Below are 12789 nucleotides of genomic sequence, written 5' to 3' on the forward strand. Positions count from 1 at the left end.
ACATCTCAGCTGCTGCAGAACCACCTAATACACCTCATCTGCTGCAGAACCACCTAATACACCTCATCTGCTGCAGAACCACCTAATACACCTCATCTGCTACAGAACCACCTAATACACCTCATCTGCTGCAGAACCACCAAATACACCTCATCTGCTGCAGAACCACCTAATACACCTCATCTGCTGCAGAACCACCTAATACACCTCATCTGCTGCAGAACCTCCTAATACACCTCATCTGCTGCAGAACCTCCTAATACATCTCATCTGCTGCAGAACCACCTAATACACCTCATCTGCTGCAGAATCTTATAATACACCTCATCTGCTGCAGAACCACCTAATACACCTCATCTGCTGCAGAATCTTATAATACATCTCAGCTGCTGCAGAACCACCTAATACACCTCATCTGCTGCAGAACCACCTAATACACCTCATCTGCTGCAGAACCACCAAATACACCTCATCTGCTGCAGAACCACCTAATACACCTCATCTGCTGCAGAACCACCAAATACACCTCATCTGCTGCAGAACCACCAAATACACCTCATCTGCTGCAGAACCACCTAATACACCTCATCTCCTGCAGAACCACCAAATACACCTCATCTGCTGCAGAACCACCTATTACACCTCATCTGCTGCAGAAACACCTAATACACCTCATCTGCTGCAGAAACACCAAATACACCTCATCTGCTGCAGAAACACCTAATACACCTCATCTGCTGCAGAAGCACCTAATACACCTCATCTGCTGCAGAACCACCTAATACACCTCATCTGCTGCAGAACCACCAAATACACCTCATCTCCTGCAGAACCACCTAATACACCTCATCTGCTGCAGAACCACCAAATACACCTCATCTGCTGCAGAACCACCAAATACACCTCATCTGCTGCAGAACCACCTAATACACCTCATCTGCTGCAGAAACACCTAATACACCTCATCTGCTGCAGAACCACCAAATACACCTCATCTGCTGCAGAACCACCTAATAAACCTCATCTGCTGCAGAACCACCTAATACACCTCATCTGCTGCAGAACCACCTAATACACATCATCTGCTGCAGAAACACCTAATACACCTCATCTGCTGCAGAACCACCTAATACACCTCATCTGCTGCAGAACCACCTAATACACCTCATCTGCTGCAGAACCACCTAATACACCTCATCTGCTGCAGAAACACCTAATACACCTCATCTGCTGCAGAACCACCTAATACACCTCATCTGCTGCAGAACCACCTAATACACCTCAGCTGCTGCAGAACCACCTAATACACCTCATCTGCTGCAGAACCACCTAATACACCTCATCTGCTGCAGAACCACCTAATACACCTCATCTGCTGCAGAACCACCTAATACACCTCAGCTGCTGCAGAACCACCTAATACACCTCATCTGCTGCAGAACCACCTAATACACCTCATCTGCTGCAGAACCACCTAATACACCTCAGCTGCTGCAGAACAGTCAATTTAGTCAGGAACTTCCCTTCTTAAAAATGCAGTTTTGCAACAGACAAGGAAGAAATAGGAGGAAAGATGGTGGCCAGCTATGTAAATGTATTACATAATGTAGAAGTTACAGACAGTCTCACATACACATATGTAGTTTGGCCTCCACTTTCAGATCTCACTTCCTTCTTGTATCTGCAGTAAAAATATTTATGGAATTATTTGAGTTCCGGAACTCGGAAGAAAGAGCAACTATTCAGGACACAGAGAAGAGCCGAACGTGACCGCGAGGACCGATGACTGCGTGTGACGTCCAGGCGGGAATTGCTACCGCTGGAGCCGACATGGGGCATTCGCAGTCCATATCTTCGTAGCATCATATTTTCGGTACGTCTGTTTGGCTTAATGTGGCCGTATATAGTTATTACAGTATTTTCTCCAGGGAAGTAAATAGAACCTGGAAAAAAAAAATCCACACATCTTCATTTAATCTTTCTCCACATATCCGCCCATGAAGAATTTCCACACATATTGTCCCAATAAGACCACCTATTGAGCAGCAAGAGTTAACTCTTTCAGATCACAGCCCATTTTGAAGCATTTTTATGTCTTAATTAACAGATTATTTTCCTTTCATGATCTATGAGACCTTATTTATTTACTTTATTTCACAGGTTATTTTTATTACGGCCATATAAAAAAATTTATTTAAAAAAAGGGAAATATTTATAAAACTCTCTAAAACTTTTCTTAACATCATAATGTAATAGTGTATTCTAGAGAGGATGCAGGTGTATGGTTCAGGAGCAGGTGCTGGCTGTGAAGCTCCAATCGCTGCTGTTTAACCCTTTACATTACTGATGTTACCCCTGATAGCGGCATTTTAATGCTTGACACACATACAGAACAATGAGTTTTTATAATGCATAAGAATTCACAAAATGTATTAAGCATAGTGACAAAAAATCTTTGTTTAAAATATCCACTTGTTAAAACCTAAGAAAATTGAATATCTCTTTCTTTGTGCATAATAAATGGTCATCAGAGTCCCCCAGTCCATACAACAATGGAACTGGTCATACCATCTGATGAAGATAGGAAAATTGCCACGCGAAACGCGCGTCGGGCTTGCTGAGGTTCTAATTCTCTGGGATCAGCTGGTGACCATCTGGTGTACATTGTACCACTGTCTACACTCCGCCTCCAGTCTAGTGAGTATGACACTTTTCATTGATGTATGTGTGACGCCCTGGACCCCAGGGGTCACAGATAATAACACCTACCACTTACACACACACCCCCCACCCCCTGTGAGGTCACACTCATGTCACCCGAAAGGGAGACCTGATGCCTTCCTCAGGGCCAGTAGGGCACACCAGGTGGGCAGAGTCAGGCAGAAAGACATGCCCACCGAGGAGACTACTGTCCTGAGGCAGGAAGTTCAAGCAGATTAGTTTGTACAGTGACAGTGAGTGGTAGTGGAGCAGCTGTCAGGGACCCGGGTAGGAGCCCGGGACCCTTGAAACGTCAGGCAGGCAGACGGTGGTGGCCACCTGCAGGAGTACCGGTACAGCAACCGGCGGAACCGTACGGACCGGGCTTGGGTTGGAGCTCGCCGGTCCTGAACCGGGGAGTCAACCGTGTACCGGAGCACCAGAAACCGGGTACTCAGACCCTGTCCTAGCTTAGAAGCCACTGAGTATAGGCAAATTTACTGATTACTGGCTGGACCTCATGGGTTCATCCACACCCAAAGTCCCGAAAGAAGGCAAAATCCCACCGAGACCGGGTGAGCGCCACCGCCAAGGGCCAAACACCCGACGGGCCAGTGCCTGCGGGCAACCGAGGGCTCCTCCGGCAGCTCAAGGCCGGGGAGCGGGCTACCACTGCCCAGGCAGGGGAGCCGAAACACAACTACCAGAGGTGCACGGGAAAGGGGCCACCATCAACCCCACAGGGGACATCAGCAGCCGGCCGCGGGGACCGACCACATCCGAACTTTGGTTTACCAGTGACTCTGAGTGTGAATTAATCATGAGTACACCAGTGCCATCCGGGCACGACACTACACCGCGGCACGGCACCCTGCACCCCGACAACAACATCAGCGTTCGCAGTCCCCCGAGCCTCGATCCGCTGCCCAGTCAGGAGTGGCGAGAATCCCAAGACCAGGCGCCTGCGGTCCGGCTGGTTAAGATCCTGCTAGCCCAAGGCATGCGCCGGATGGACCCAGCGGCCCCCTCCAAAGCCCAGCGATTATGGAAAGAGAGGGACCGCCTGTGCCTGTACCAGCAGAAGTTGTACCGGGAGTTGATCGACCCGAAAACCCACGAGAAGGTTCGCCAGTTGGTGGTGCCTCAGGATTGTGTAACCAAGGTCCTTCAATCGTATCATGACGGCGCTGGGCACTTCGGTTGGAAGAAGCTGGAAATGCTGTTACGAGAGCGGTTCTACAGTGGGATGCGGGATTCCATAGAGGCGTGGTGCCGAGAGTGCGGCCCTTGTACGCTGAGGGGGATGGGATGAAGCTAGCCAAAGGGCCCCGCTGCAGCCGATTGTTACCCACCAGCCGCTGGAGTTGGTTGCCTTGGACCATGTCAAGCTTGCGCCCAGCTGAAACGGGTACACCTACGCCTTAACCATCGTGGACCACTACTCTAGATTCATGGTGATCGTACCGGTAAAAGATCTGACTGGCCACACCGCTGCCAGGGCCTTCCAAGCCTCCTTCTGCCGCCCCCATGGCTACCCGGAAAAGGTGCTTACGGATCAGGGTCCAGCCCTTGAAGCGTAGGTGTTTCAGGAGTTCTGCCACTTGTACGGGTGCAAGAAAATCCGGACCACCCCCTACCATGCCCAGACCAACGGGATGTGTGAGAAAATGAACCATCTGGTCCTGAACCTCCTCAAAACATTGCCCCTGGAAAAGCGGAACTTGTGGCCGGAAAAGCTGCCCAACTTTGTAGATATGTACAACAACATACCCGGTAGTTCCACCAAGTGTACCCCGGCGTACCTGATGAGGGCCCGACCCGGGCGATTGCCGGTAGACTTAGAGATGGGCTTGGAAGCACCCGAAGCCCTGCCTTCCACCGCCAGTTGGGAGGGATGCCAAACGCCAAGTGCAGTACCGGCGGATTCAGGAGTATATGGAGCGGAACCTGCGTCAGAGCCAGGAGAAGCAGGAACAGCGCTTTAACCAACGACCTCCAGCTACTCCCTTCGAACCAGGAGATGTGGTGCTGAAGCGTAAACACAGAACCCATAAGCTTGACGATCAGTGGGAGAGGACCCCGTATGTTATACAGCCCACCGAATGGGAAATGAGAAGACCTACCGGCTCAGTCGCGACCAGGGGAGAACCACGGCTACCGTTTCCAGAGACCACCTGAAGAAATGCCCGGATCCCCAGAAGTTAGTAGAAGAGGCCCCAGTTCCCGTGCCCCGTGATGAAGCCACAAAGAAAGAGGTGATCCATACCGTTATGGGAGATTTTCCAGCAGACTGGCCCATGCAGAATGGTGCGGTGATTGTTCCCGTGATAATGTTCCCGCAACCCGCAGAAGAAGTGGAGACGGAAACGCCCGCCAGAGAACCAGCAGAGCCAGTGCCCAGTGATGCACCTACCACCAGTCCCCCTAGGCCTCTACCTACTCTACCCGACAACCGGGAAGAGGGACCTGTCGTCCCCGCTCTCCCATTACCTTCCACTGACACTCCAGTACTGAGACGATCCACCCGCCCCAACCTAGGTAGGCCCCCGCTTAGGTACAGGGAGACTGCCATTTAGGGGTGTGAGACTTGATTGTGTATATAAGTTGAATGAACTAGTAACCAAATGACGAGACACTCACCTGATTAGCAAAAAGGACCCGTCCCCGTTGGGACTTGTGTTTTGAAACCCCGTTTTACCCTGTTGCGTGAGTGACTGCTCATGGACAATGCCGTGGACTTGCCGGCCACCCAAAAACTTTTGGGCTTGTAAATATTGCCCTATCTGCCCCCTTTAACATGCCTTCACGTTCCGTTGGCCTCCGGAGAGGCAGATTGGAGGTAGGACCCGCAGCAGAGCAGGCTGGGGTCCAGTCACCACTGGGACCGGTGACCATCCTCCGGGGAGCCCTTTGACAACTGCCGAGTGCGCCACACCGTACCCGTTCCCGCCTGGGTGATCTGCCATGTTCCTGTTTCCGGACTGGGGAAAAGGGGTGCTGCCCATTTCTTAGGGGCAGCATCAAGGCTAGGTTGTTTGGGTGGGAAAGGCGGAAGGACATGAACCCATTCCATTTAATAAAGTTTGAAACGTTAAAGTAAATGCCTCCCGTTATGGGAAGACCTTCAGTAACCACAGTTTGTACCAAATGTTATTATAATTGTAAGTGTTTTCCCGTTTTTCACGTTTTACAGTTAAAAGAAAAATAAAAATAAACCGGAGTTGGTTGGGCAGCCCGCGGACGATCTGCATTATACCAAGGGGGTATGTGACTCCCTGGACCCCAGGGGTCACATGTAATAACACCTACCACTTACACACAAACCCCACCCCCTGTGAGGTCACACACGCGTCACCCGAAAGGGAGACCTGATGCCTTCCTCAGGGCCAGTAGGGCACACCAGGTGAGCGGAGTCAGGTGGAAAGACACGCCCACCGAGGAGACTACTGTCCTGAGGCAGGAAGTTCAAGTAGATTAGTTTGTACAGTGACAGTGAGTGGTAGTGGAGCAGCTGTCAGGGACCCGGGTAGTACCCGGGACCCTTGAAACGTCAGACAGGCATACAGTGGTGGCCGCCTGCAGGAGTACCGGTACAGCAACCGGCAGAACCGTACGGACCGGGCTTGGGTTGGAGCCCGCCGGTCCTGAACCGGGGAGTCAACCGTGTACCGGAGCACAAGAAACCGGGTACTCAGACCCCGTCCTAGCTTAGAAGCCACTGAGTATAGGCAAATTGACTGATTGCTGGCTGGACCTCACGGGTTCATCCACACCCAAAGTCCCGAACGAAGGCAAAAGCCCACCGAGAGCGGGTGAGCGCCACCGCCAAGGGCCAAACACCCGACGGGCCAGCGCCTGCGGGCAACCGAGGGCTCCTCCGGCGGCTCAACGCCGGGGAGCGGGCTACCACTGCCCAGGCAGGGGAGCCGAAACACAACTACCAGAGGTGCACGGAAAAGGGGCTACCATCAACCCTACAGGGAACATCAGCAGCCGGCCGCGGGGACCGACCACATCCGAACTTTGGTTTACCAGTGACTCTGAGTGTGAATTAATAGTGAGTACACCAGTGCCATCCGGGCACGACACTACACCGTGGCGCGGCACCCTGCACCCCGACAACAACATCAGCGCTCGCACTCCCCCGAGCCGGGGCCCCGGGACACACCGCCCCTACCCACGGAGGGGGCTACCATCTCGGCTGCGGCCGCAACACCGATCCCGGACGAGCCAGTCATCGCCTCAGCTGCAGCGGTGGTGCATCCCGTCACCACGACCCGTGGGTGGCGTCACGACCTGTGAGACGACAGCGCGGCCCTCCCCGGCTGAGCGCCCCGTCCCACCACCAATACCCCACTACCTCTTCCCTCTAACAGAGCGACGTGGCCCCTGGTCCGGAGGCGCTTGTGCCACCGACAACCCGAGCGCGGACCTCGAGCGGCTCGGACCAAGCAAGCGGAAGAAGCGGCCGGGCCCCTCTCAGGGCGGTACATATAGACTGAGGGACTCTGATGACCATTTATTATGCGCAGAGATAAAGACATTCAATTGCACTGAAATATATATGTGGATATTTATGGTGGTCTGATTATGTTCACCGGCTCATGGATCTGTGTTTTGATCTTAGTTTATGCCCATTAGATTATGATCTGTGATATACTATCCAGCTGTTTTCTCAGGTCTTAACACGTGTAAATTTTAAACAAAGATCTTTTTGTCACTATGCCTAATAAATTTTGTACATTCTTATACACTATATAAAAACTCGTCCTCTGTATCTAAGCTATGTTACGGGGCTTGTGCTATCCATGGGGTCACATTACATTGTGGACTCCTAGTAAAACTCTTTGTATCGATATCAGGAGTATTTTCCTAATTTAAATGGTTGAGTTGCTGTTTCGATCTACTGCCCATCATCCTCCCCCCATGTCATTACTAGGTGCTGATGGCCACCATGGCAGCTGGGGCTTCTGAAGGCTGCCTTCCTCAGGCTCAGCTTCATAGGAGACTATTAATTTCACTATATACTGCCCTACTTTAATACATTTAACAATATACTTGTGGCGTAGTCGGCAGGATGTGTGACCAACAAAATCATCCCCCGGTAGTAACTTATAACCGGACAGCTCCCCCGACGTCTATTGTCAATCAGGTGAGAAAGTTTAACGGACGGAACTATCCTGTAACTGAATGGACTGAACAACTTAAGATAGTGGGGGAAATGTATAACACTGATCCTAAGACCTTAGCAGAAATGGCCATGCTAACATTAGAGGGGGAAGCGTGGACGACAGTCAGGCTGGAGACGGTTAGGGGCCAGCGTACGTTGGATGACTTGGTGTGGGTGCTGGAGAACACCTATGGGCCGACCACATATGCGGGAACATTGCGCTATATGTTCTTCCGGCGTACTCAGCTCGAGTCGGAGGACATTCCTCAATATGCCAATGCCCTTCAAGTGCTGCTAGAACAAGCCTGTAGAAAAGAAGAACAGATAGCTAGTACGGGTGCCCGTGACCTGGTGTTGAGAGATCAGTTTGTGACCGGATAGAGAGACCCGTACCTTAACCGCTCATTGCAAGATCTACTCCGGATAAATCCGGCCTTTACGTTCGCTGAGGTCAAACAAGAAGCTATAGAACGTTCAAGGGGACCTGTCGTGGAGACACAGACATATACCGCGGCTTGCAGGTCCATATCTGGTATCGGGACTCCGAACAGCGACACGGAAGAACTGAAGCAGATGGTTGCAGAGTTGCAGAAACAGGTGTTACATCTCACCCTAGACCAACAGGCGGGCCGGCAAGCGAGACAACAACCCAGCCGGCCGATGGGAAGATGCTGGACATGCGGCGACCCCCACCATAGAGCAAACCGTTGCCCCCAGAACTTTCAAGTTCATCCACGGTCCGATCTACCAGAACCAGCAAGTCATGTCCCACAACAGCGGCCGCCTTTAAACTAGACGCCCCTGCCAAAGAGGCTCACTCGGCAGGGGAGGCCAAAGAGAGGGGTGTAGGAAAACAGAGCCAGCCACGGAGCAAACTTGCATCAAATAGCCCCACCCTGGAAGTATTACTGGAAGGGATCGCCGTACAAGGGTTAATGGATACTGGGTCTCAGGTATCCACCATCTCCGAGCAGTTCTACGAAGAATGTCTAAAGCCGCGGGTTGCCTATGACCCTGATACCGCCATCAAGATCAAAGCAGCCAATAATCTACCCATTCCGGTGACGGGAGTTGCCTGGATGAACACCGAAATCTGTGGCCAAGATCTCGGGAAGAGAGGGATAATCGTGGTCAGGGAAGGCTTTGGATCAGAAACGCCCATGATTATTGGGATGAACATTTTGAAAGACCTGAATCTGGTGTTGTTTACCAAGAGGGGGCCCAAGTACTGGCAAGAAGTGACCGCACATAGGGCCACCCGCCGTGCCTTTCAGCAAGTGGTCCGGACCTGCAACCTCCAGCGAATGACCGAAGAACAACTACCGCTGGCCACGATCACCGTACCCCGCCATACTAGGATCACCTTACCAGCTGGGAAAGAGACAGTTATCTCACTACCCCTTAGCACCACGAGACAGCTTGAAGGCGTGGAGGTGCTATTTGAGCCGCGCACCCCGAAGGAAGGGAAGCTGAATCCACTAGTCGCTCGAACTCTAGCAGTAGTGAGAAAGGGAAGAATTCCTGTCAGGCTGGGCAACACGGCTAACGTGAGCGTTGACCTAGAAGCCGGGACACAGCTCGCCCGAGTCTACGCTCTAACCGAAGAGGTGAACCCTATGAGCCCCCTCCAGTTTGTACCGTCTACAGAGGGAGAATGGACAGTGACGGTCTCTGCCATGGCCGCTGTCGCGGGTGGCACCAACGCGGGGCGAGAACTACGAGAGAAGTGTCAGTTGGACATATCCCAATACTCCAAACGGGAGGTGTCCCAGGTGGAAGAGCTACTTCAAGAGCATCAGGCGTCCTTTGCCCGGCATGACACCGACTTTGGGTGCACCACCAGTATCAAGCACGAAATCCCCACCGGTGACACTGCTCCTATCCGTGAAAGGTACCGCCAAATACCTCCCCAGCAATACCAAGAAGTGAAAAATCTCCTGAATTCCATGCTACACGCTGGAGTGGTACGAGAAAGCCAGAGCCCCTGGACTGCACCGGTGGTGATAGTCAAGAAGAAGGACGGGTCCCTGAGGTTCTGTGTGGACTACCACCGTTTGAATGCTTGCACCACCCGGGACTCATACCCTTTGCCAAGGATCGAAGAATCCCTGACAGCCCTGAAGAAAGCCAAATACTTCTCTTCATTGGATCTGGCCAGCGGATATTGGCAGGTACCCATGCACGAGAAAGATAGAGAGAAGACTGCTTTCATCCTACCCATGGGCCTGTACGAGTTCGACCGGATGCCCTTTGGTCTGAACAACACGCCGGGGACTTTCCAGCGGCTGATGGAGCGCTGCTTGGGAGACTTCAACTTCGACTTCACCCTCATCTACCTGGACGACATTGTAGTCTAGTCAGCCACATTTGAAGAACACCTGCAGCAGCTGGGCCGTGTGTTCAGTAGGTTGAGAGAACATGGCCTGAAGTTGAAACTCAGCAAGTGCCGTCTTCTGCAGCCCGAGATCAATTACCTGGGCCACCGGATCTCAGCCGAAGGTGTTCAGCCATCTTCAGAGAAGATAGCCGCCGTACGGGATTGGCCGCAGCCCACAAACGTCAAGGAGGTCAGGGCTTTCCTGGGGTTGGCCGGCTACTACCGCCGGTTCGTCAAAAACTTCGCCCGGCTTGCTGCACCCTTGCATGACCTGCTTCGAGGGACCACCAACAGCCCCAGAGGACGACCCATCAGCTGGGGACCCAGCCAGGAAGAGTCCTTCCAAGCCCTAAAGGGTGCCTTAACGTCTCCCCCCATCCTGGCATATGCGGACTACAACCTGCCCTTCCAACTACACACCGATGCCAGTCTACAGGGTCTAGGGGCAGTACTTTCACAGGTACAAGAAGGCAAGGAACGGGTCATAGCCTATGCCAGTCGGTCCCTACATGAGGGCGAGAAGAACCCCACCAATTATAGCTCGTTCCGGCTGGAGCTGTTGGCCCTAACGTGGGCTATGGCGGAGAAATTTGCAGGGTACCTCACGGGGACCGAAGTACTAGTCCTGACCGATAACAACCCGTTGGCCCACTTAGAAAATGCGAAGCTCGGAGTCATGGAGCAGCGTTGGATGGCTCGGCTCTCCAAGTTCAATTACAAGATCAAATATAGGGCTGGAGCTGAGAATCAAAATGCGGACAGCCTGTCTAGAGTGTCATACCCCTTACTCAACCGAGACCGGGATGAAGAATTAGAAGGGGACGAGACGCCTGACTTTGCAAAGCTCGCCCAACAGATGATGGATTACCACCAGTTCGTTGTGGGCGAAGCTGGAACTCCAGTGGGGGTCGCCTTGCCACCCCAGGAGTGGTGCAGGCTCCAGGACCAGAACCCTGAATGGGCTCTACTCAAACAATGGGTGAAGCGGCAGCAGAAGCATCCCGCTGATATACGGGACCTTGACCCTGCTCAGTCAGTGGGACCGGCTGATTCTGAGAGAAGGAGTGCTATACCGGAAGGTTCTCTTGTCGCATATGCTGGAGGAATGCACACAAGTTGTGGTGCCTGATCAATTGGCCCGTGAGATGGTGGCCAAAGCCCACAAAAGGAATGGACACTTCGGGATAGACAAGACCTTTCGGTGGATTCAACAGTCCATCTATTGTCCGGGGCTCCGCAAGCTGGTTGAAGACGTCTGCCAAACCTGTCGCACCTGTGAACTACACAAGTCCCCTGAGCAGCGTGCACCTGTCCAGACAATTAAAACATCCAGGCCCCTTGAGCTGTTGATGGTGGACTATCAGTACTGCCTAGTCATGGTGGATCACTTCACAAAATTCGCTGTCGCTGTTGCTACCAAAGACCAGACGGCTGAATCGGCTGCACGGGCCATCTGTCGACAGTTCATCCACGTCTATGGGTGTCCGGAGAGGTTGCACTCCAACCAGGGGGCTTGTTTCGAAGGCCGAGTCATCGAAGAGCTGCATCGGATGTATGGGATCCAGAAGTCGAGGACCACTCCTTACCACCCACAAGGGAACGGTGCATGTGAACGCTTCAACCGGACCCTACTCCAGCTGATCCGCACCTTGATAAGAAAGACCAATGGCCCCAATTCCTTCCCGATCTAGTATGGGCCTACAACAACCAGGTCCACTCCGTGACTGGTTACACCCCACACACTCTTCTCTTTGGCCGCCCCGGAAAAGGGGTCGATGACCTGAACCTATTCCGCCCTGGAGATGATGTCTGCCATAACTCCCCCTCCTGGCTAAATGCTCACCGACAGAAGATGGAGACTGTACACCGGCTGGTGAGCCAACAAATCCGGGGCCAGATACATGCTGACCCACTCCCCGTGCAAGAGCAACCCTTGAAGTTGGGACAGCTAGTCCTGCTCCGTATCAAGAAGCCACAAGGGAAACTTCGAGCCAAGTGGGAGACTGAGGTCTACCGGGTAATCGAACGCCCCTACCCCAACGGGCATGTATACCGAGTGCGGGGTGAAGACAGTCGCAGCATCCGCACTGTGCACCGAAATATGTTGCGTCCCTGCCGATCCCAGCCTGACTCCCCTACCACAGTACCCGGAGGGGGTGACGCTGCCGACACGACTGACGTCACGGACGTTTCCCAGCATGGTGATCACGTCGACTCTGAGACCGGTGACCCACCTACACAACCCAGTTCTTCCCCCGGAGTGCTGACTGAAGTGGGGTGTAAAGACAGTGACGGGGAGGGGAACAACTGACCCTTGAGACGTACTGACCGCACCACTGCTGGGATCCCGCCCGGGCGGTCTTACAGGGACCAGTATGTATGGCCCACTTCTCAACCAAGCCCTGTGACATCTGCAGTCATCACTGCCTGGGAACCGACGGTAGTTGACAGGGACGGCCAACCTTTAAGTGGGGGGGTATGTAATGGGATCAACCATTCAGACTGCATCATCAATGTAGAAAGGGATTTGAACATTGCTTCA

General features: G+C 52.8%; 1 protein-coding gene across 1 annotated transcript in view; it reads left to right on the forward strand.

Annotated features, from left to right (window-relative positions):
- LOC142297349 (uncharacterized) overlaps nt 1-12789 on the forward strand; it is a 138192-nt gene that overhangs the window by 88932 nt on the left and 36471 nt on the right. Inside the window, 1 exon segment of the mRNA XM_075341582.1 lies at nt 9643-11013. Coding sequence (XP_075197697.1) covers nt 9643-11013 — 1371 coding nt within the window.

This window comes from Anomaloglossus baeobatrachus, chromosome 3 (genome assembly GCF_048569485.1).
Source record: "Anomaloglossus baeobatrachus isolate aAnoBae1 chromosome 3, aAnoBae1.hap1, whole genome shotgun sequence".
Lineage (NCBI taxonomy): Eukaryota > Metazoa > Chordata > Amphibia > Anura > Aromobatidae > Anomaloglossus > Anomaloglossus baeobatrachus.